Source organism: Pangasianodon hypophthalmus, chromosome 26, assembly GCF_027358585.1.
Source record: "Pangasianodon hypophthalmus isolate fPanHyp1 chromosome 26, fPanHyp1.pri, whole genome shotgun sequence".
In the NCBI taxonomy this organism is placed as follows: Eukaryota; Metazoa; Chordata; class Actinopteri; order Siluriformes; family Pangasiidae; genus Pangasianodon; species Pangasianodon hypophthalmus.
The window spans coordinates 5,438,199-5,464,353 of record NC_069735.1 but is presented as its reverse complement, the minus strand read 5'-3'; the positions used below and the strand labels follow the sequence as shown (position 1 = coordinate 5,464,353).

Below are 26,155 nucleotides of genomic sequence, written 5' to 3'. Positions count from 1 at the left end.
TGCACATTTACACTTCACTCACAACTGAAAACCAAATAGATTCCAAGTGTAAAACGAGGGCAGCATCTCGTGAAAACTGGAACTTTACACTTCACTGAGACACCTCTGATGGCGCCGGTGAGGAGCTTTTTAAAATAGAACTGAATGAGGTCTTGTTGTGACATGTGACATGATGTTACACATGACGTTTCCAGTGTGAATTGGCCTTAATTAGAAGACTGTCAGTGTGCCAACTGTTAGGCCCTTCAAGCCAAGCCCTTAAACCTCAACTGCATGGACTGTATCCTCCCTCAAGTCCAGTATAAATGTGAATAAATAAATGTAAATGTACAGTACAGCTTTAAGGAACAATGTCTGGTTATTCAGACCAGTTTAAGTTTTTCAGCACAAAAATGCTAATATCACATTTTGCCCTTAGTAATAAACATAGCACAATGTCACAAATATTCTATTCTATTTACATTAATTCTATTAACTCTGTACATTAGCAACAGCGCAGTTTCTAATAACATCTCAAATAAAACAGATGTTGTCTTTTAAAATTTTGACTGCACTTTGGCAGAAAAATGATTTATTTTACAGTTCAGTCAATGAGTAAAAACAAACTTTACAGTATAGTATATATTTTCCTTGAAGTTTCTATTAAATTGCATAAAAACACAAACTGCAAGTCATGTCTCTGTGCAAATATGAGCTTGCTTACAAATAGGCCACTGACCTATTTGTCACTGGAAACTGTGTATAAAGGTATTTTGTCCACTAAAGCAACAGAGGTCAAGGATATTTTAGAGCTTTTCTACCTAATTTTACATCTCTTTTTTTCCAAAATAGCAATCGTGTTTTCAATGGAACATCCAGAAAGCTACACCAACTTCACAAAACATTGAAGGTAGTCATCCCTTCAGAGATCCTTTCAGAGACCTAATCTTCTACCATGCAGTGTATGATTAGACCAGATGCAGTGTGCCATATACTTTTTAGGAAGACATATGTCAACAAAACCTCCTATTGTCTACACAATTCTGCAGGTGGCTTAAAAACCATGAAGATGGCTTTGGGCCTCAATTCATATGAACAGTTATGTTTTGATAGCTTTAGGACTGCAATTGCCGTGAACAGTTTTGCACTCAAGTCTCCATCAGTGAACAGTGGATAAGTTCAACAAAACAGACTTCATGTGAAAACTATAATGAATTTCCTGGTTACACAATTGCACTTTTTGACCATGTAGTACACAGTTACAGAAGGGATTTATTAATAGTTGCACTATTCGTTCTCACCCAGATGAGGATGTGTTCTCTTTTGAGTCTGGTTCCTCTCAATGTTTCTTCCTCATGTGGTCTCAGGGAGTTTTTCCTTGCCACCATCACCTCTGGCTTGCTCATTAGGGATAAACTCATACATTAAAAAATTTATATCCTGAATGAATTTATTTCTGTAAAGCTGCTTTATGACACTGTACATTGTTAAAATTGCTATACAAATAAAATTGAATTGAATTACGTGCATATTCATACTTGTAGCACATCTATATGATGAATATCAACGTTCTGTCACAAGCACACAATGCATATCCACGTATTAAACTTTCACTCCACTGCACTGAAGGTCACATTCTATACCAAAATAATTTAATCACACCCACATATCCACTACGCTATCTGAATAACGTATGTAATATATGTAATAACATACATGATATGTAATAAATATTTTTAAATAAGTATATATACAGTGCAGGACACTTTCTGTGTAATTTGGTGCATTTCATGACGTATGGTTAGACAGATGGTTAATGAAAGAATGTATCATCAGCTGTAGTCAAGTGGCACAGAAGATTTTTTTACATGTACATTTTACCTGTGCATTCATCTTTATTCTTTAAAAGTTTTCATTGCATTATATCTAGTTTAACTCAATGGGGCAAAACCACACTCTAAAGTGATAAATAATAATGATCATGAATGTTTTAGTTTAACTGTCAGCTTCTAATATTACCATTATAAATACTATAATGCCCAGAATCCTTATCTTCTCCCAGGCATTCAGACATTCAGATATGTATGTATATGTTCTATAGAAAACTACAATAGCTAGCTATCTGCACAAAAAAAAATGGAACACACCAAATTGCAATAGTCAACACTTGAAATCCTTTCAGTGCAAACATTCTGTACACATAAATTATTTCACTTAATTCAACAGAGCCTGTGACCGGGAGTGTTGATTAGCTGTGAAACATTGGAGTGTATCTCATCACCACAAAAGAAGGGTGCTATTTTACATAGTTTGCCATATTAATGCCCATGGTTTTGGAATGGGATGTTCAACAAGCACACACTGACAAAAATATTGGCATGAGATTTACTCAAGAAAAGCATGGTAACAATTTCTACAAATAAAGTCTTTGTACAGTTTACATGGCACCAAGGAGTGTTTTCATTAAAAACAAAAGTAGATTTAACTAGCAGTTGTCTTTTTTATAAGTAAATTTTACACAATTTAGTTCAATTGCACAAATAAAACAAGAAAATCAAACTTTTGTTCCTGTATTTTAAAAAAAATTTACTTCTCTACTTTATGCATGAGAGTTCAAAGTACACATCATCTAAAAGTTAGCATTACTCCTTAATGGCCACGAACACTTTAAACGGTTCCAACTAGCTCAGCAGGCTGAGAATGAGTCGGCCAGGCTGATGCCCCAGTTGGCGGAGAGCTCACTGCTTTCGAGGAGTGTTCTACAAATTCTGCCCTCTTCCAAATTAACAGACGAGAGTGATGCCAGCAGGCCAAAACCCCCAGCTGGGTGACAGAGCTCACCATGTTCGCTGAGCGTTTTGCAAGCTCTGCTCTCTTGCAGATGAATAGACAACAACTGTTTATTCTCCACCAAGCGGTGAGTGCCACTCGGCCAGCTGACAGCTGTGGTGAGGAGCCGTGTATAATAGTAATTTAATAGTACTCAAGCGGGAGGGCGAGGCAACTAGGCCTAGCTCACCACTTTTGAGGAGAGCTCTGGAAACCCTGCCCTCTTCCACATGAATAGACAACAACAATTTATTCTCCGCCAAGAAACAGAGCCCAACTTATCATCCCCATTGGCCGGTAGATCTGAGAATGAGTCTGCCGGGCTGATGCCCACCAGCAGCGAGGAGCCATGCTGCACAGACTGAGGACGAGGTCGCTGAGGCCTTTTTTTTTTTTTTTTCTTTCATCTAAAGACAGCAACCAGAGGCCATCCACCTGCCTAAAATCAGGAGGAGGGGTTGCAGTTATTTATAATGATGTTCTAGGCATCACACAAAAACCTGGGCATGAATACAACTCATTTGAATTTCTTTATATTAACATATCAGACATAGCCACAAAATATAAGTCTACTCACTCATATCCACTAAGTAGTATTTACAGACCCCCAGGGCCATATTCGGAATGTTTACATGAATTTGCAGACTGTGCCTCGAAACTGGTTGTTTCTGTAGACGAAGTAATTGTTCGAGACTTTAATATTCATTTTGATAAGCTACAAGACCCACTGACACCAGCATTTGTGTCCATTCTAGATTCAGTAGAGGTTAATCAGAACATAAGAGGACTCACTCGTTATGGCAGACGCACGCTTCATTTAATACTGAATTTACTTAATTTGCATTAACTATAGAAAACATAGTTACACTACCTCAACCTGAAGCAATCTTTGTTTACCTCATCTCATTTAAAATGTGTTTCAGTCATAAAATATGCATGCCACGCTACCATGTCAAGCATACAATCACATCAGCTGTACATTGTTTATACATTTTTCCCTTTGTTTTACATAACATTTACTTATTCATTTCATGCACGACAGCTTAAAAAGTTCACATCTTCTAAAACATCTTACATCAGCCTTGATAAAGACTGAACTGACAGAACCCAAGATGACGACTCAACTGATTTGTTGGCACACACACAATCCATACACCTGACTGAAGATAATTTTACAGAAACACTTGATCTTTCAAAACATTTATAATAAAATACCCTTAGGCCCTAAAGCCAACACAAAACAGGAAATATTGAAAACAACCCATCCATAACACTCAAAATGAAATGCATATGCAAATCATGTTCAGAAACCACACCCCCACTTTAGTATGCAATCAGTTCTAGTAAAGTTACTTTCTTTTTTTCTAGCTTTGTGAGCACTTGCCAAATAATATTCAATTTAAACCAGCAAACTAAGTAAAATATACACTTTGGGTTTTTGCTGGATATTTAAATGAATTAATTACAGATATTAATATTTCACATAAAATGATGTATTTCCTAAATGCTTTCATTTTTCATAACTCTTTAATTCTTGCAACACAATAACAAATTAATTCAAATGAATGATTGCTTATGAGACAGTTTATGGTTTTAGTTCATCCTTACAAAAGGTCTCACACAGTGATGACCACCTTTTGGAAGTTACTCTACTATTACAGCCCCAAAAAACATGGCACATTGCACTAAAGTCATTTTGCCTATTCCAACCCTTAAATGAACTCAGATGCTGAAAGCACTGGTCTACATGATCTATTCCACACATTGCAGTAACATGATGTTTGCCTTGTTGGAATAATAAACTGACACCTCAAATGAGTAACACATAAGTTAATGAGTAACATATAAGCTACGTTGAACAGGAAAATGCATATATAAGGCATGGAGACTTGAAACACTGCGATTCAAGGCTTAAAAATCATATTCATACAATACAGTGTTTGCAGTTATGTTAGTGTCTGGGTTCTCTAGTTATCTGTCCAAAATTACTGGAGATGGACAGAAAAGCAACGGTTTGCACAAAGAACAGGTGGTCATGTCTCCAGTAGGTATGATATTTTAAGAATTGTACACAGAATACACTAAAGACATGAAAATTGCAACAATTTTGTTTATTTAACATGGACACTACAGAAAAATATTGTTATATGCAATGCAACAGATATTAAATACGTAGAGCTTCTAGCTATAAATACTATGTAGCTTGGTTGCCTCTGGTTATGACAGGAATTAATAATCTATCTAACAAGCTGTGAGTACAGTTATAGTTGCTGTACAATTATATGTGTTTTGGCAAGTAAACTGGCCATGTTTACAGGAATGCTAATACTTTAGGGTATAATAGTAAGGACAGTAAGGTAATCCACAAGTCTACGTCTACCCGTAATATTCATATTGTATGAAAACGTACACATCACCATGGAGCAGTTGCTGCTTCTGAGCAGTGCAATGTATTTTTGTACATGTTATTGTAACATTGCTGTTGTTTTCCTAGATATTCCTTTGTATTTTTCTTCCACATTGGTTGGGAAAATACACCTATAGACATGTGAATATTATTATTCTTTTGTCTCGGTAATGAAGAATGTTATTTGTCAGGTCAGTTTATTTAGTGGTTTGTGTGTCCATGTAAAGACAGTATGAATACAGTATTTTGGTGACTGATTTATTTGTATAGATTAGTGGATTATTGGATATATAGCACAGGTTGTTTTTTTTTTGGAGATATTTGTGGCAAAGAACAATAGACAACCAAGCTTTTTTAGTTTAAGCTGTTTTATGTTTAAACTTTATGTTCATAATCCGTTGCATTATTATTATTATGATTATTATGATTATTATTATTACCGTTGCGTGTGGATGCTCGCTGTCTACTGACTCATGATGATTCATCGCACACCTCACCTGCATGTAAGTGTCACAGCCTAAATGAGGAGTAGAGTAAACGGTCTGAAAAGCGATTAGGCCCCTCGATGTTAAAGGTGCAGCTGCAGCGCGAGGCGTCTGAGGAACTGTAGCCTACCTTCACGCGCGTGTCATTGAAGACCTCGTCGGGGACTTTGCACGCGATGAGCGCGTTGGGTTGCTCGTCGACCTGCACGTCCGTCGTCGCCGCCCCTTTTCGTTTATCCGACTCCTGCATGGCGGATGTAAACAAAAAATGGTCGAGCTTGCACACGCTGGAGCCGTTTTGATGTCAGATAAGAACAAGCTCTTTCAAGCAGACGGCTGTGTTCGTGCCGCAGTGGTCCGTCCGGAGGCGTCCGCGGCCACAGCACAGCGGTCCGAGCGCTGTTTCATCATTGAGGGACTTTCACAGGTCCCCCGTGCAGTCAGGCACAACGGACCACGTCAGTGGTTTTTATGGCGCCGAATTAAATTGTTTCCAGAAGCGGAAATGACGACGATTCATGTAAAAGCAATTAGAAGTACAAGAAAATGGCATGACGGTTTTGCCGGTGCAGCAGTGCTTTGCTTCAGCATGTGAACAGCGCGCGCGAGAATTAATAAAGTGATTTTAAAAAAATGTAAATTCAGTAAATGTAAATTCGACACTAAAATGCTGTATTTTTATACAAAAACCCTGAGTTGAGGCTGTTGGTTGATTTTGCCGAACAATTGTTTGAAAATCGTGTCATTTTTCACACAGCCAAATAACTATAGCAAGCACGATTTCAGTCCCACAGTAAACGGGTGCAGGCGCGTGCACGAGGAGGCCTCGCTGTCTGAGCGGCTGCGGTTACTGACAACGCTCTGGCTCCCATCCTGACCTACTGCACAACCTCAGTCAAAAACTGTGACATTCAGTTCCACCAAAAAACAAAAGACTTCAAAACCGCACAATGGGCCTCATTTAATCACGCTGTAGGTAACCCAACTTCAAAATTTCAAAAGTTTAGAAATGCTAATTTTCTTTATGCTGATATATATGTTGTTATTTTCTTCTATATGTTGATATTTTCTTCTGTATGTTGATGTTAATTTTACAGGTGGTAAAGTGCAAAACTGCTTTCACAGCTCAACTGCATTTAGTGACGCTCACAAAACTCAGTAACAGACCATGTGCACAGAGGACTGAAAACACTAAATGACTACTTATGCAAGTTTCTGCAATGTTTAATGATACAAATAAACTACTGAGTCAAAATCATTACGTTAACATGGGTGTGTTATTTAATATACTTTATTTTCCACATACTTGGAGATATCTATAACTGTTCAAATAGGCAGTGTTTTTAGGATTCCTGTCCTGCTTTGTTTTGTTCCAGGGAACACAGTATAAAATATTAAAAATATCTATGTGATGCCAAACTTCACTATTTATTTTTTTCCCTCTTTCAGCTGCTCCCGTTCAGGGTCACCACAACAGTTCACCCATCTGCATATTTGGATTCTGGCACAAGTTTTTTGCCAGATGCCCTTCCTGACGCAACCCTCCCCATTTTCCGGGCTTGGGACCAGCACTGAGATTGCACTGGCTTGTGCAACCCTCCAGTGGCTGCGGTTGGCTACCCACTAGTTCACCAGGGAACCTTGAACTTCTGGATTATGATAGAACACAACTCCACTTGAGCTCACTGATCAGACCAGGCTGAGAGCTATCACAGTGGGGCAAAATAGTTTAATGAGCACACTTCATCTTGCCACCTCTATGTACAAGACCTCCTGCCTGCTACACCCATAAATAATGGGAACGCAAATGCTACATTAGCCGCTGTTACTAGCTACTATCTTCGATTCACTTGTAAACCAGTGTGAATCTTGACTTGACCCTTGACCACTCTACATTTTTTAAAAATCCAGATTTATAATATAGGAGTAATGTAAGATTTGAAGATAATCCTTTATTCATCCCCAATTGGGAAATTTGATTTGTTACAGCAGCAGATATAAAGATATAAAAAAAAATTAAAAAATATATAAGTATAAAAATATGAAAGAGAGACACACCAAGAATGCACAAAAACACAAACACACAACAGTATTAAATTGACCAAACTGCATTATTGCACTGTTCCCATGAGACGGGGGGTTACCAAAGATTTATTGTCCAATTTAGTACCAGGGATTTATTGTCCAGTTAAGTGGTGGGGTCTGCTGGGAGCGGTGCTGGTTGTACAGTCTCACAGCAGCAGGGAAGAAGGACCTGCGATACCACTCCTTCACACACTTGGGGTGGAGCAGCCTGTCACTAAAGGAGCTGCCCAGTGCCACCAGAGTCTCATGCATGGGGTGGGAGTCTTTCTCCAGCATATGTGATAGCTTGGCCATCATCCTCCTTACTCCAGTTTACAACAGTGTGCAAGTATGTGGTTTGAATCATAACACTGTTTAGTGGAGGTAGATGGACGGGGAAATTTGTCCATTTTTATTGCTTGAACTACACTAGTGCATCATGTCAGGATAGTAAAATAACACTAAAATAACACAAACTCCATTACTTTAAATGCGGCTTGTCTGAATGTGACTCCCAGTAACATTTCAAAATATTAACACACAAAATCTGTCTTTGATATTTCTAATATAAATTATTTTAAGTTATTGAATGAAACAAAGAAGAGACTGCGAGTTTCTCTTGCAACCCCATTTGTAATTCAAGCAACCCTATGTGAGGTTGCTAACCCTACTTTGGGAACCTCTGGTCTAACCTTTCAAACTCATCTGTAATTTGCTTTATGTATTTATTGTCACAAAGTTTGCTTTGTTACAGACATTGTACATCCCTGCATATGATGTGGTGATATAAATGTAAAAGATACATAGATGTCAAATCTTTGAAAACACTATACGATATGGGACATTCTTAATGGTTGATGTACTGTATATATTTTGGTACCTGTAATGCCTTCACTTGTTCCTTTGATTTCGTCTTGGGGTTCATTTGAACCTTTCAGACCAAAGTTCATCACTGGGAGTTAGGTTGTGCATCTGTCCTGAACAATGCAATGTCTGTGTGGTCCCAAGATTTTTTTATATTTGCATAGAATTGTTCGTACAAATGCTTGTGGTACCTTCAGTTTGGAAATTGCTCCTAAGGAGGAACCTGACTTGTGGAGGTCTACAGTCTTTTTCTGAGGTATTGGATGCGTTGCTTGTATTTTTCCATGGTATTGAGGGCAGTAAGGCACTGTCTCTAAAGGTATACATTTTACAGCCACAGGTGTGCTCCCAATTTACTCCTAATTACGACCAGTGGCCAATCAGAAACTTCTAAATGTCATGACATCAATTTCTGGAATCTTCCAGGCTGTTTAAAGAGACAGTCAGCTTGATGTCTGTAAAATTTTGACCTACTGGAATTCTGAAAATGTGAATTAAAGTTGAAATAAATTTGTCTCTAATTGATTGTTTTTAAATTACTTTTGGCGTGAACAAAGTAGAGGCCCTAATTGACTTGTCAAAAGAAATTGTGAAAAATGACATAGAATATCTTTAGCCAAGGTGTATGTAAACCTTTTGCTGCATCTGTACGTGAGATACCATTTCATACAGTTGTAATTGCATACAATTGTATGTCAATGCAATATAATAAAGTTTTGTAACAATGATATCCCAGCATTTTAAAAAAATTATATTGAGGCTTTAAATTTATATTGGCATCAAATACTTTACTATTACTCACTATTGTAATCAGTTCTTCATTTCTGTCCACAAAGAATAGAAAGTTGTTTTTTAGCCCATTTGGACGAGTTGTGGATTCTATGTCTACCATTCCTATTCGAGGGGGTATGGCTTCTATCTCTGTCAATCTTATAGGAGGAGGGGTGATTGCTGTGGCTTCTGTACCTTTCAGTCTTATTAGAGAAGGTGTGGCTTCTGTGTCTATCACTCCTTCTGGAGAAGGTATGACATCTAGGTGTCTATCACTTCTATTGGAGGAGGTATATCTTCTGTCTATCAGTTTATTGTAGGAGGGGTGGCTTCTGTTAAGGTTAATTTACCTTAACCTGGTCCAGCTTCCTGGGCCAACAGTAGAGGTCTGGTTGGATCTTTGTCTTTGTTTAATGCCCTGGGTAATATCTGTTTGACAGGTTTATTTGGGTATATTCTGATTGCTCAGTTCTCCCTATGTAAGGTTTTATGCATGTTTTAAAATCTGCTGTCTAGCAGTCTTGGCCCAGCAGTGGGGTAGTATTCTGCCAGGAGTAGACATCTTGCTACTACTTATTGGCCTTTAATCTATGATAAAGTATAGTGTCTGTTGTTATCACATTTATATGTGTAATATATCCTTTATATGATGACTTTATGTTAAACAGATTTTTATTTCATTTTCCTTCTACTTGTTCATGGTTAGCATTTTTTAATTTATTATTTTTAGAGACAATTACCTAGCATTAAATTATTGGTAGGATTAGGATTTCACTAAGTTTATTGTTTGTCTAGGATTAGGTTTCATGTTTGAAATTATTATGTGTCTAAAATTAAGCAAGTGTGGCTTCTGTGTGTATCAGTCCTATTGGAGGATGTGTGTTTGCTCTGTTTATCAGTCCTGTTGGAGGTGGCATGGTTTCTCTGTTAGTCAGTCTCTACTGGAGGAGGCCTGGCTTCTGTGCCTATCAGTACTATTGGAGGAGGTGTGGCTTCTGTGTCTACCATTCCTATTGGAGTGCGTGTGGCTTCTATGTATGTCATTCTTATTGGTGAAAGCATGGCTTCTGTGTCCATCAGTTCTATTGGAGGATATTATCCCAAAATGTCAATTTCGCAACCCGTGGAACACAGTGGACCTTGTGTACCCAAACACACATGGCTCATATGCTCCACCTCGGCTGCTCAGGCCAGTATTGTGGGCCGTGTACATCTGCTGTGTCAGGGTTAGATAAAAAAAATTGCTGCAATCGTTGGTGAAACTTCCCTGAAAGGAATAATCCCTAATGGAGACACCGGAAGTGTAATTGCTTCAACCACAGACGAGACCATCTCAAGGTAATAAGGAAGAAGTTTAATGTTCTTTTGTTCCCATTATTTTAACAGATGCAGCATAACAATGTACTTGCCAAAATAGATTTTCACTATGAATAAAGCATAGGCCTGTATGTTAATTATAACTCCATAACCTTTTTTATGTTTGTTAATAGATCCATAGTATTTGTCATGTCCTCTTCAACAAACCCTGCTGGCTTGGTGATCTTCAGCATCCATTCCCTCCAAACTGTGGGTCTTTTTTGGATGGGAAATAGCTCTCAAACTCCGCTGAGAGTGCACACAGGTGATTCTGCATGAGGTTTGACAAGTGTGGGCTTGTTCTTTCTCCCATGTATTCTGTGTATAACTGGAACATGTCATAGACAGCTCTCAACCCTCTTTGTCTAAGAATCTAGTTTTGCTTTGAATGCAAACACTTTATCAGCCATTCTAAATACTGTTTACATTTAAGTCAGTAAGCCAGACCCCTTCTCGGAAAAAAAAAATCAGTTTTAGTGGCTGACTTAGTTCCATCACCCAAGCTACGGCCTTGCCACAGGCCAGTCATTGGCCTTCTGTGTGTAGAAGGAGCCATGTGTGTTCCATGTCTATGTCCTCACGCAGTTGTTCAAACAAGCAAGTGTTAAATGTGCATGCTTTGACAAAATTTATTATCTGAATCACATCATTCAGTACACCAATCATTCATTCACCAATCACCAATCACCCATCAATCATTCAGTACACCATTGGGCTCCATTGATAGTCCAGCATCACAACGAATGATACAGTGAGTGAGTGAGCAGTTCAGTGAGCAGTTTCACCCAGGCTGTGAAAACATGCAAGTGGCCTGTCATTGCCGTGGCACCGTCAGTGAACTCACCCACACAGAAAGCCCAGCTAAGTTTACCAGACATGCGTTTGTCCAAAGCTGTACAGTTGAGGCCAAACATTTACTTACACTTACGCTACTAGGCAACTCAGCCAAGACCTCAGAAAAAAATTTTGTGGACCTCCACAGGTCCAATCCCTGGAGCAGGTCCACAGGTCCAATCCCCGGAGCAGCAATTTCCAAACAACTGAAGGTACCACAAGCATCTATACAAGCAATTGTATGCAAATATAAAAATCTTGGGACCACACAGATACTGCATCATTTAGGAATGAGGCATCCCCAGGGATGAAGGAACTTATGAATGGCATCATTAAATATAACATCATGGCTCCCTTTGTACTTGTGTTATACCTTCTTTAAAGGTCTCTTTCCTCCAGCATTTAGCACAAAAGCAAAAAGGCATGTTAACCAGCAGAGGGAGCTGGATCTCTGTATATCACTCACTCACTTTCATTAACCATTTTCCTGGTCAGGGTCATGGTGGATCCTGGATGGGAGGCCACTTCACACACACTCATTCATTCACACGTATAGGAGCAAGTTATCCACCTACTATCATGTTTTTGGGAGGTGGGAAGAAACTGAGATACGAAAACATATGTGGACACAGAGAGAATGTGTACAGAAACTCCGCACAGACAGTTACTCTAGTTCAGAATTGAATAGGGGACCTTACTCTCTGTGCCACTGCAAAGAATGTCTCTGTATATTCATTAATCTACTTATTGTCAGGGTTGCAGTTAATTTAGAGCCTATCTTTTGTAGGAATACACCCTGGATGGGATGCCAGTCCATCACAGGGCACCATGCATGTTGGGAAGTGGAAGGAAACTTGAGAAAACACACAAATATTATCCCAAAACCAGGTGTAAATTATCTTGATGTATGCCACTTTGCTGTTATAATAACCTCCACTCTTCTGGGTAGACTTTCCACTGTATTTTGGAGCATGGCATTGGGGATTTGCCCATTCAGCCACAAGAGCCTTAGTGAGGTCAGGCACTGATGTCATGCAAGTGCCAGTTCATCCCAAAGGTGCTCACTGGGACTGGTCGGGGCTCTGTGCAGGACACTCGAGTTCTTCCATACCAATCTTGGCAAACCAAGTCTTTATGGACCTCGCTTTTTGAACAGGGGCATTATCATGCTGGAACAGTTTGGGGCCCTTTAGTTCCAGTAGAATGAAATTTTAATGTTACAGCATACAAACACATTCTAGACAATTGTGTGCTGCCAACTTTGTGGCAAAATTTTGGGGAAGGCTCATGTATGGGTGTGATGATCAGGTGTCCACATATAGTGTACATTTACTTGTAATCAATGTATATGTATATGTTTACTTTTAAAATCTTGGCAAAAAAAGTTACTAAAAGGTTTTTTTGTTTGTTTTTAAATTCAGTCCTAAGCCCTTTAAGTTCTAATGAAAGCTCCTTCATTTCCACTAATTTATTTGGAATTACAATTAAACTTGTGTACACGTAAATGTGAAATGAACAGTGACTCTTTTTTTGTCAGTTTGGAAGTAGATGAAATTGATTAATTGGAATTACAACAGGGCTACTGACTTGGCCACTGACTATGAATGAATAAAACATACTGAAGTAGGTGCATATGTATAGCATATCTGCATTCTTTTGTATTTTTTTTTTTTATTTTACATGACTGCAGCTGCTTTTCAGAGAAGAGTCAGAGAGTGCAGGAGGAAAAGCACATCGCTCCATCTGAACAAACATAGCTAGAGTAGTGAGGTGCGTCTGGAATGTCATGTCTGCTCTGTATGTTGACTCACACCACAGGCCCTCTTTCACCACTGGGAGAACATGCTCAGCCTGCTGGCTAAAACAACACTGAATTCTGGGAAACATTGGCCTTTTTAGCCTCAACATCTGTCAGCTTGTGAAGCTTAAATGTCCTGCTTCTCAAGGGCACACTTCTAGAAAAAAGCCATAACTGATAAGAAGTGTTAATGATATGTAATTTCTCATTAGCTCGCTTAACATTTGACTCTGTAACCATATCTTGTTCCAGAATATGTAATTTAGGGGTTTCACAGCAAAGGGGATGAATACTTATGCGGTCAAAAAGATTTATATTCATGTATATTTGACATATAATCCCAATAATTGAGATTGGTCAGTTGTCAGGTTATACCACTACTGTGTACATGTGCTAAGATTGACCAAAAAGTTCAAGTAGTGACATGTTTCAGTATTCACAATAAATGCCACCATTATATATGGATAATTCCCTATAACCTTCTTTGACACAGGTTCTGAATAACAAGGAACCATGGCAGTTATCCAAGCTTTATAGAACCACAGTTACACATCACTAGCATTTAAACCCAGAGGTGGCATGTAAGACCACAGTGTACCAACAATTTCATGAACAACAGTTCAGGATTGCCATGAAACCTACTCAGAGATATTCACCACGCAAACAGCACTGGGAGGGAAGATGTTAACCTTGTAAAATCTGGAGAATGTGCATGGCTACATCCAGGTATTTGTAACATAGATGTCCTGGAGTTGTATAAATGAGGAGAAGACTCTTATAGAGTGTCAGTAGGGGCTAGGCATCTACATCTACAGGCTAATGTCACTGCAGAGTCATGGCATGCCAGGCAAGCATATCTCCAGAGCATGCCTGTAATTCTTTTAGCTGAAATAATTACTAGCAAGAAGGGAGCTTTCAAAGACACCCACTTCACACATAGCCTAATAAGGAAGATCTTTTGGGCACTTTGTTACAAGGGGGATGCTCCTTGCCACACATGTAAGTCCTGCAGACATCAAACAGCGCAGGGGTGTAATTCCATGATGTGAGCTAATAAAAGCCAGGCTTATTTGAAATAGCCTCGCTTGATTTAGTATATCAGGTCAATCCAGGCTCACTGCATTCCATCAAAGAAATTCAGGTGCAGCCTATTTCTGCTAATTCATTCAAGCTCATACATGTGCACACAGTGTGCAAGCAGCCCTAGCAGTCAAGTGAAGATACACCATATGGCCAAAAGTTTGTGGACACCAGACCATCATTTTTTGAACATCCCACTCCGGGCCTACGTTTTTGCAGCAGCACACTCTTTAGGCTGAGGCCCTTGGGCTAGATTTGACTTTCTGGCAAGATTCAAATCTTCCAGCAAAATGTACCATGTCATGACTGGTATCACAGATGCCTCTCCTCTCCTTCTAAAAGACTTCCTAGAGACTTCTATAGCATGGTTATTACTGGCTACCCACTCAGGCAATCTATCCCAAGGGTAGAATAAAGGGTTGTTTGTGTGGAGGGAATACCCAGTCCAAAATAAATGTTGGGGGAGTACCATTCTATGACGCAGGCAAAGCCTTATGTGGAAATGGAGCCCCTAGCCAAGAGTTATACAAATATTGCTTGTAATATATGAAAAAATTCTCTTACCAAGGTAGCAAGAAAAGAGAGGAGGCTGTTTGCAGTTTTGGAGGACAGAACACATGTAACTCTGAGTGTGATTTAATCACATAGCTCCATGCTGTTAATATAGTCCAACCTGTGCAGAAGTGAGAAGGAAAAAGGCAATGATTCATGCATGATGCTGGTATTTATGGTGAATACATCCATTCATGCAGCATTATGCAAACTTGTGGGTAGATATCAGCCTGCACACATTACCAGATATACAAAGATGTTATCCAAGTGTTACACACCATGGTTGTAAGGAGGGGTGAAACTGAAACACTATTAGACACTACAGACTAATCCATGCCTACCTTGTTTCAGCTCAAACTACTCTAACCTGTCATGGTCCCTCAGGACTGTAGCAGCTTGTTGAATGCTCTGTTTTTGTTACTGTAAGGTAAAGGTAGGCTTGTGAGATCTTGTGCAACGTGCCATTGTTCCCCCTTAACTATTGCCGATTGACGATAGTATCGGCTGTGGCATTGAGGGGGGAAAGAAGGGGGCATGGTCAGACATACACAACGTGTGCTGTGTACACGTTACATCATCACAGCGGAAAAATAATGGAAGCTGGTTACAAGTTGGCTGTAGCTGCAATCTCTAGCACTAATGTTTAGTTAAGCGTAGGGAAGCTAAGATGCATCAGACAAAGATATTTTGTTGCTGTGCTCCAAGGCAGACAGCAGGTTCTTAAGGTAAAAAGGAAATAGGCAAAAAGGAAACATATTTGTCAGGATACACACTGAGCGAAAGGGTAAGTTAATCCAAACAACCTATATTTTTCACAACAGCGGGTGCAAAAACAAGTAGGTAGGTAAATGCAGGTTGTGCAGTCGATGGATGATGAAATGATAAGAATAAAGTCCTTATCTTATGGATGCTGGCTTGAGAGTAGACCATTGATGCACACACCTCAGTCTTACGGTGGAGTATGGATAGCAGGTGAATATTGCTGGGGAAAACAACACACTTGGAGGAACACGAGGGAAAATCACAGGTAAGTTCACTGGAGATAATTCACAGGCACCGCCGATCAAGTGGTAGCAGTAAAGGGTCTGTTTCCTAGTTCAAGACCAGACAAGTGACTGAACTGAGGTGTGTGCTTTTATATGGTGCTTGATGAGATGTGCTGATGAGTGACAGGTGGCCATGATCAGATTGTGATCGTTGAGTGGTGGTGGTGAGAGAGCCTGGTGAACCCGTGACGATATTACAAGATATAACACAATTTATTTTTGTCTATCCTCAAGCTGCAGACATCACATTTTCCATAGACATTTAAATTGTCTTTAACTTGTTAGCCATCACGATAGTTGGAATCTAGTGGTGATTCCCAATACTATTGTCAAATGTCCCAAGCCTAAGACTGTTTTTAATCCCACTTCTGTCCTCTCATAAAGGAATTTCAACTGATGGGGCCCACTCTAGCAATTATTTTTGCTTGTACCAGCTCACAATATTTTCTGGGTTTTTCCCCCCATTTTCATACCAGTTTGGTCTTGCCAATTCTCACTCACTAGATAACTTTTCCCTATCACATGACATTTACCAACTAGGGAGGGAGGAGCAAGCAAGTGCAGCTTCACAGCGCAGTGAGAACCAGTCTCAATTTCACTATGGAAACAGTTATTTCCTGATAGCCTAATGTGCAGAAAAAAAAAACTTGAATTTCATGACTATCCAATCAGAAGTGACAACTGTTTCTTGGCTACCCTCAGAGCTGCTGAAGAGGAAAGTATTATCTGCCCTGTTCTGCATGCATGAGCTCACAGACACCCATGATTGGCCAGTGTTACAGGGGAGAGATATCAGTGCCATCCCTTCCCATTTCCACATAAGGCTTTACTGTCTTGTTGAATCACTGGGATTCAAACTCGCAATCCCCTGACAATAGGCAAACACGTTTCTGATGGACCACTCAGGTGCCACAGTGTCTTCTGATTAACTTGGTTGGTTGTGTATACCAAAATATAAAAAATAAATAATTTAAACCACAGTGACCATGACCATATCTAGCCAAGCTCCCACCCACAAGAGATTACAAACTCACCCTCAAATGGCAATAACTGGCTATGAGGACATCGAAGTCTGGACCTCTGTAGTTTCTCCAGTCGTCAATTTCAAAATGGAAAAAGTGATGTTCTGATAACGTGGTGGCAAAATGTAGCTAGTGCAAAAAAATGTGCAAAAAAAAAAAACATTCTATGATTATCCGATCAGAATACTTGTTCTCAGCTGCCCTCAGAGGACACTTTAGGTTTGCCCATACACTTAAAGTGCTTTCACATCTATTAGTCCATCATACAGGGCAGCTTGGTCCACACCATAAGAGAGAATACAGAAGCTGTTCTTAATAAATCATTAAATAATTCAATGAATAACTAGTTTAAACATTTAGTTTATTACACCCAGTGTTTATTTTCTCTTTTTGTTCAATGGGCCCAATATCCAGAACACATGGTATTCTTGCAGAGCTACAGCAGGTCACAGGTCAACAAAAAATGCTGCAACCCAAAATACATGGCATGTTTGGTTCACTTCCTGTAATCAGGCTGAGTCAAAGTCAAATCACTTTCTCACTGCAATAACTCACTAGAGTTCACTTAGAACTGGAACAAGACCACCTCGCTCAGACATTCTTGGATAGGTTTTTTTGGTCCACACCAAGAGTGCAGCTGCTGTGTTCTCCCTTCCACAAATGGATTAGAAGTAAACGCTGCATATGTAAAAACACCATTAATCACCCATTATTTTTAGCTCTCAATAGACTGTTTGCTGCCAGACTTAAACTTCTTGTTGAAAGCTATGCAAAACACATATTATAGGCTAACATTGGACATAGATATGATATAAATGTATAAGCAATTGTGAGAACATTTAATTGTGAGTGTTTATGAGGGCTGTTGGCATCTTCAGACAGCTCCTAAGAATGCAAGATATTTATCTCCTCAAAATGAGCTCATACTCATCTGAGAATGAACAACCACCTGTTCTTCACTGCCACCAGGTGAGGTCCACCCTGTGCTAAACTGACATCACCAAAGCAGGTGGTCCAGACAGGGTCTCAGCTTGCGGACTGAAAGAGTACACTGACCAAATAACAGAGGTCTTTACCAACATATTCAATCTCTCAGTACAGGAAGTTTCTGTCTACACCTGCCTCAAAACTAGCACCATCAACCCTGTTCCCAAGAAGTCAGCAGTGCAATACTGGAATGACTACCACCCAGTTGCCCTGACTCCCATAACCATGAAGTGCTTTAAGAGACTAATAATGGAGCACACCAACACCGTCCTCCCCCTATTCTCAACCAACACGATTTTGCATGCCAAACAAACAGATTTTTGGAGGACACAATCTCTATTGCACTTCACACAGCCCTCACACACCTGGAACAACAAAACACATATGTGAGGATGTTTGTTGATTTCAACACAATAGTCCCCCACAAACTGGTCAACAAACTCTGCAACCTTGGCCTGAGAACCCCACTCTGCTCATGGATTATGGACTTCTTAACCAACAGGCCCCAAAACTTGATGATTGGAAACTGCACATCCCCCACACTCATCCTGAACACAGGAGTGCTGCAAGAGTGTGTCCTCAGCCCTGATCTCTTCTCCCAGTTTACACACAACTACACCCTAAAACACTCCTCCAGCACAATAGTCAGGTTTGCAAATGACACCACTGTTGTGGGTCTGATTTCAGACAACAACGAGACGGCCGACAGGAGATGAGGTGCAAAACCTCAGAGAACAACCTAGTCTCAACACCACTAAAACCAAATAGATCATAGCAGACTTCATGACCAGAAGATCCACACACTGCCCACCACATACAGGGAGACAAGGAGGAAAGAGAGGAAAGACGAAGATCTGATATGGTATCTCAACACCTCCCACCTAGGGAAAAGACCCCAAGTGAGACTATTCCTGCTCAGGTGTCTCGTACCAAATCAGTGCAAAAACACAGTCCTAATGATACACCCAGATTTGCACAGTGTCTCCTACTTGAAGTCCCACAGTGTTGTATGTGTATCTGTAAAAATGCAATTTTTTTTATTTGTTTTTTTTGGGGTTTTTTTTGCACTGTTTTTCTGTTATATCTGTCATATATTTGTGATATCTATTGCATCCCTTGACGCTGGTCTGCATAATTGTAATGCAAATGAAAAATTGTTAGTGTTTTATGTGTTCTCCCTCTTTATGGGGCCTTCATCATCCTAACAAATTCTCAGTGGTCCTCTGAACAGGGGTAGTGGTGGCGCGTTAAAAAAAAAAACGTAGGCAGGCAACTACATCTTTTTGAACAGTTGCATTTGAAAAGATGAGTCACAGGACAGTGTAACACACTTGGAGGAAAGCACTATCCTCTTCCACATACATGAGCTCATAAATGCCCATGATTGGCTTGTCACTGTGTTTGACATGGGAGAAAGAGTAAGTCACCTTCCCACTCTGAGAGCATGGCCAATTCTGCTCTCTTGGACTCCCACACAAGTAGTCTTGCTGGAAGCTGCATTTGTTCATTTAACTTGTTAGCATGTTTGAAGTGTACTAAAATTCATCTCAAGGCTTGATTAGAAATTGTGTAGCTGAATATTGTGAAAAGCTGAGTCTATATTTGAATTGTAAATTTCTAATAGGATTCAATCATTAATACAATACAGGAGACTAATCTAACACATGGAAGTTCATTATTGGTAATCATCTTGTAGCCCTTCATCAGTGTTGAGAATTGCCCAGCAGCCAACTAATATTGTCGTCCTGTGGTGATCCTCTTTCTATTTATGGTAAGATGGTAGCAAACATCTTAACAGATGGCTACAGTCATACAGGCATAAGGTAATTGTACAACTACAAAATGGCCTATATAAGAGGTTTCCATGATAAAATTGAAATGTAATGTATGTGTATGGTTAGTATGCATAACTAATAAACTGGCAACTTGATTTATTTGACCTTAAATTTTTTAAAGACCTCTATGGAACACTTTAAATAGTACCAGAGGCCCCCATTTTCATGGTCGTAGCACAAGCACAAAAAGAGCATCAGATTACAGTGTTATATTTGCAGACAAGTTGTACAGTGTTGGACCACCATGAGCAACCAGAGCAGCTTTAAGAAGGGAGACATGTCCTGTAGCACATAGCTCTATATAAAGGAATGCTGATAAGTGTCCTATATTTAGACATGAGTATTATTTCTGGAATGTGTTGTGGCTTATGCTTCATCCTGTACTGATATTACTTGATGAGTGTTCTACAACCTTAGAAAAAAGGCAGAAGAGAAAAAGAGTTGTGGAATTTTTCTATGACAACTTCCTCTAATGAGTCACCACACTCCACTGAAGCATATCACTTTGAAACAGAGGTCAGAGGAGCCAATAATTCCTTTATATCATTTTCAAGAGGCAGAGCATTTTATAGAATAAGGACAAATCTTTCACAGCATGATGCAGATAACACACTGTATTCAAATGCCCTGCCGATTTTTGTCAATTACATGTGGATCTGGCAATATTGTCACAAATGTTTAAAGCTCAAATCCCTTAAACTTGTGACTTCTAGAATACTTGTGTGAGTGTCCAAAGATCATTTGGTTAAACCATCTGAAAAGATCTTTTCAGTATTAAATTATTTTGGACACATTGGTGTATGTGGAAATGAGTTTTTTATTATTTATTTTTTAAATTGATCTGCAGATTAAGACTCAATTTTATTAGTAGCAAATTAGTGGAATGTAGAAGGGAACCTTCCTCTACTGAGTCACAGCTCTCAGTATTAGCACAAACACTGTTTACAAACAGGGAGAAAGCAAGAAAAGTACTGACATGAAGCACAGGAATACCTGGCTCAAGGAAAGTTCGATAGGACACAAAAAGTCAAGGGCAGATGATGTGTGTACAATGTAAACATAGGCTCCACCTCCACATGATTGCCAACACTAAACAGTTCCACTCCTCTTGTGCATGCCATGTCTTGCTATGTCCTTGGCCTGGCCCCAAGTACAAATAATGGATCCATCTCATATTCTCAAAATAACATTTGCACAGTGAAATACTCACTCATTTACTTCCATTAACCACATTATCCTGGGCATCATGCACACACAGACACACACACACATATTCATTCACACCTACGGGCAATCCACCTAATCTTATGTTTTTGGGAGGTGGGAGGAAACCAGAGAACCCAGAGGAAACGCATGCAGACATAGGGGGAACATGCTCAGAAACTCCAAACAGTCACCCAAGCTTAGGATCAAACTCGCTGCACCTTTGTGCAGCCCATACTAAAATCATTTTTAAAAAGGGTTAGTTAACTCTAGAATTATTGGTAGGCAAATAATGGACAAAAATAACCCACAGCATTTCAAATCTCAAAATGTCCTGACAAGGATAGGAATATCTGTCAGTTTTTTTCCCACAAATACTGCAACTAAAATAGCCAAAAGGTTTCCATTTGGTTATTGAGATTAAAGTTAGGGTTAGATTTAGGTTCATAGCCTTAATTAGCTGCAAAGGTCCTTAAAAGGGAAGGAAGACAAACGTGTGAGTGTTAGTAGGTGTGTGTACTGATCTGTGGCTCAGCTATAGGGACCCTTGGGTCAAGGATACATATCACTTAAAATATCACGTTTGGTAGTAAAGGGCTGCCTGCATTTTACATTTTGATCTATAGCATATGAACAGCATTAATAGATCAACCCACTTAGATTTTTAGATAATCTATTATTTTAATTTCTTTCTACTGTAGACTGTTCATTTCAACGACACCAAATTTGGTATGTAACAGCTATAGACAAGGCTCTAAGAATTCATTTCTCATCAACTGGATCTAAATCCCAGCAAGACTAAGCTACTGTATAACTCTGAAGATACATCCTCATGTCAAAATCTTGTGATATCCCTGGACAACTCAGTTCTCACTTCTGACACTGCACGTAAACTTGAGGTGCTTGTTCACTCCTGGCAGATCTGCCCCTGCATGCCAGCCAACCCTTGCTACTGATCCAGAATACAGCTGTAATACTTTTTCAGTCTTCCCAAGTTCTCAACACCCAACACCCAATTGCAGCATTCCCTACACTGGATCCCTGTAGCTGCCTGCATCAGATATAAAACACTAATGCTTGCCTACAGGTACCCCATTTTCCCTCAGGGAAGACATGCATGGAAGACTGTACTTTCCCTGGCTGTCCAAACAGCTGAGTCACTCTCTGTCTTCAAATGGAGACTAAAGACCTCTGCCTTATTTAATCTATTTTAAGAATTTTTTGACTGATGTGTTTTTCATACTGAACTAATCTCCCCGTAACACTGGTGTCGTACATCACTTTGTGACTTTGTTGGGAGCTCTTGGCATGTGTGTACACGCTCGAGGTGATTCTCACTGCCCCTGTCAGTTAAGAGTCTACTCGGCACTTTTTCCTCATTTTGCTATTTCATCTCTCTCTCTCTGAGCTTTTGCTTTCATGGAGATTTGTGGGCGTTACTAAATGCAATTGAGCTGTGTCAGGAACATGCTTGCACTTTACGAGTGACTGCCTTTCATCAACATACACATGCAAGTATGCAGAAAATCAGCATTTCTGAAACTTCTGTAAGTTTAGTGGAAATTTTCAATTTACTTTGGTTTAATTTACATAATACATTATTAAAAGATTGATAAATGAGGCCTAGTGTTTGCACTAGGTAAAATAGCTTACCTGAAACTCAATAAGTATTTTTAACAACAAGCACCAAAGGTAGCAAAGCTCATGCCATGTGATTTGCAAAGGAGAGTTGAAGGTCATACTGTCACAGTAACAGTAACACATACAGTCATGGGAAAAAGAAAGTATATCCTCCTTCAATTTAGTTTTTATATATCAGGCCCTAAATAACAACTGTGTTGTCCTCACCAACTTCAATAAACAAAAAAAAAAATAATAACCTCATATGACAAAAAAAAAAAAAAAAAAAAACACAACAGATTTCATGTAGTATTTCATGTAGTATTTTTTTCCCAAAAAAGTAAACCAACATTCAGAAACCATCCCATAATTAAGTACACCCCATAATTCAGTAACGTGTATAACTTGAAGTAAATGTTTTCTGTAGGAGTTTATCAGTCTCTCACTTTGTTTTGGAGAAATTCTGGCCCACTCTTCTTTACAACATTGTGTTTGAGGGCATTTTTTATGTGCAGCTCTCTTAAGATCCCATCACAGCATCTCAGTGGGGTTGAGGTCTGTACATGAACATTCCAACACCATGATTTTTTTTTATTATTTAGCCATTCAGATGTCAATTTGCTGGTGTGCTTGGGATCACTGTCCTGTTGCATGACCCAATTTTGGCCCAGCTTAAGCTGCTGGACAGATGGCCTCACATTAAAGTTGATTTCATAGTTGTCTCAATGATTGCATGTTTCCCAGTTCCCGTGGCTGCAAAACAGGCCCAAATCATCACCCCTCCACCACTATGTTGACAGTTGGTATAAGGTGTTTGTAGTGATACACTGTGTTTGGTTTTTGCCAAACATGGCTCTGTGCATGATTACCAAACACCTCCACCTTGGTCTCATCAGTCCAAAAGATATTGTTCCAGAACTTTTGTGGGTTGTGCAGATGGAATTTTTTTAATTTAATCATGCTGCCATATTCTTTTTGGAAAGAAGGAGTTTTTCCTAGTCACCCTTCCATGAAAGCCATTCTTGTTCAGTCTTTTTCTGATTGTGTTCTCATGAACATAAACATTTAATATGCTTACAGAGGCCTGTACGTGTAACCTTGGACTGAATTTGCTGGGACGCCCACTCCTGGGAAGATTCGGAACTGTCTTGAATGCTCTCCAAACAATCCTTCTCACTGCAGAATGGTGAATTTCAAATTGTTGGGAGATAGCCTTATAACCCTTCCCAGATTGACGAGCAGCAACAATTGCTTCTCTGAGGTCATGGCTGCTGTCTTTTCTTCTTGATATGATGTAGACACACACCTCCAATGCTCCAATAATTGCAAGTTCCGCTTTTATATAGGTAGTCACTTTTCTTTTTCACTTCTTGATGATTAACTGATCTTGTGGATTACATTAGTAACAACTTTCTGCTAATTACTCTCTTTATGATTGTGAAAGTAGGAATGATGTACTAATTTTTTCCTGCCTGGTTTCTGAATGTTGGTTTACTTTTTCGGGAAAAAAATGACTGTTTATAAAATACTGTATCTAATGTGTTTCTGTTGTCCCCTGAGGTTATTTGTTTGTTTATAGAAGTTGGTGAGGACCACCCAATTGTTATTTAGGCCCTGATAAATAAAAAACATAGAATTGAAGGAGGGTGTACTTTCTTTTTCCCATAACTGCAAATATCAGTAACATATAAATATCCCTGAGATTTTAACAGGATGGAATACCTTTAATATATTATAATATTTTTAAAGGTTTGAATCACTGAAACTAATTGCTGTTTAATGATCATAATTATCAAAAATCACTTTTGTACTGAATAAAAAAAATAAATGAATTATACATTCTGTATTGATTGCAAATTGATTTGCTGTCAGTCCAAAGATTACTAGCTAAAGAGCATGTTGGCAAAAGGTTGTTAAAAGAACTTTTCATTTATCCGTTACTGGTAACTGCTTTAGCCTGGTTGGGGTACAAAAAAATAAATAGGGCAAACTGGATATATATACATACAGTTCATATACATATATACAGTTCAAGGAAGTCTAAGGAAATTACACTTGTGGAAAACTATAGCTTGTAAATGCAATGCCTTTTTAAACCAACTTGAGACAATTTTTTGTGCACACGCTTGTGTTGTGTTGTATATGCTTTTGTCACAATTCTTGTGTATGTGCTTGTGTTCTTCATTTAAAGTTTGCATGTTGCATCTACTCTATATGCTAATCTGTAAATGATTTTAAGGATAACTTTGATTTAAAAAATGACAGGCACATAATTGTTACAAAATTTGGAAAATTAATAGGAAATTGATCCTCCACACCAACTTGAGTGTCTGCCCCTCAAACTCTCCAGCACCACCAAGAGGCCAAATTTGAGCTGATGTTTTATTTGCTTAATGGTATGGTTTAGTATCATGATACTATTTTTTCTGAATTCTTTGCTTATACAGAGTTCAGTTAAGCAATATCAAACAAGCAAGAGTGCTGTTATATTGAATACCAAGCATGCCACAGGTATTCACAGCCTTGCTGATATTCAGTACAAGCATAATTGCCAGTGTGATATTGCTTTTATACAACAGTTCTATAAAAAAAAAAAGAAATTAAATATTGTGAGGGCTATTCCAAAGCTTCATGTTGCATTCCTGAAGGAATGTTCATAGTGGATTTTGATGTATCCATATTGGTTCATTTTCCTGTTGCAGAAGCCAATCTCTTTTCAGTTTCGATTTCTTGACTGTCACATGTGCTTCCAGAATTTGTTTATATTTACAGGGCCCTAATCTTTCATCTACATGTGCAGTGTTTCCTGTGCCACTGGTTGCCACACAACCCCAAAGCATAACAGATCCATCCCCAAACTTGTTGACAAGATCTTCTTTTCATCAAATGCTACTCCTTTTTTTTTTCTTCAAACATACCTTTGATGATTGTGTCCAAAGAGTTAAATTTTTTACTGCATCAGTCCACAGCACTTGTTTCCCAAATGCCACTGGCTTATCTAGATGTTTTGCATGCTTCAGATGTTGACTTTTGTGATGAGGTGCACAGTACAACAGTACAACTCCTGTGTCAGCTAAACCTTCCTGCAGGTCCTTTCAGATCTTTCTTGACTTCAACAGTTCCCTTTAACTGCCATTAATTTTAATTTCAGACAAAGGAAATTGCAAGCTGGAAGTGCTTAATATCTTTCTAGGCATCAAGTAGCTTTATTTTCAGATCGTCAGTCAGCTGCTCAGGAGCCCATGATTGTTAGCACAAGAGTCATAGAATTTATTACACTCTGGAATTATTATTCATAATGACAATTCTCGACCTCGGTAATGAGTCCTAACAAGTCAGTTAATTTAAGTTCTGAGACTTTACACCTGGAAGGATGTCCAAACATTTGCACAGGCCACAATTACTATTTTTTTTAGTTCATCA

The 26,155-nt window shown here is 39.0% G+C and overlaps 1 protein-coding gene and 1 long non-coding RNA gene across 7 annotated transcripts in view; one reads left to right on the top strand and one right to left on the bottom strand.

Annotated features, from left to right (window-relative positions):
• Positions 1 to 6,136, bottom strand: part of rcan1b (regulator of calcineurin 1b) — an 18,285-nt gene extending 12,149 nt beyond the window's left edge. Inside the window, exon 1 of one of the 3 annotated variants that reach the window (XM_026931967.3) lies at positions 5,831 to 6,136. In XM_026931967.3, coding sequence (XP_026787768.1) covers positions 5,831 to 5,950 — 120 coding nt within the window. In that variant the 5' untranslated portion in view covers positions 5,951 to 6,136. Of the gene's footprint in view, positions 1 to 5,655 lie in introns of all 3 variants that reach the window. The other 2 variants (XM_026931969.3, XM_026931968.3) reach the window with 2 other exon arrangements.
• Positions 1,346 to 26,118, top strand: LOC113537484 (uncharacterized). Of its 4 annotated transcripts, XR_004577333.2 has the most exons (5): positions 1,346 to 4,856; positions 6,487 to 6,672; positions 7,150 to 10,737; positions 10,890 to 11,020; positions 23,813 to 26,118. It is a non-coding gene; the product is annotated as an uncharacterized LOC113537484 (long non-coding RNA). The 4 variants fall into 4 exon arrangements; XR_008301022.1 differs by lacking the exon at positions 1,346 to 4,856 and having other exon boundaries at positions 6,330 to 6,672; XR_008301023.1 differs by lacking the exon at positions 1,346 to 4,856 and having other exon boundaries at positions 6,330 to 6,676.
• The last annotated feature ends 37 nt before the right edge of the window (positions 26,119 to 26,155 follow it).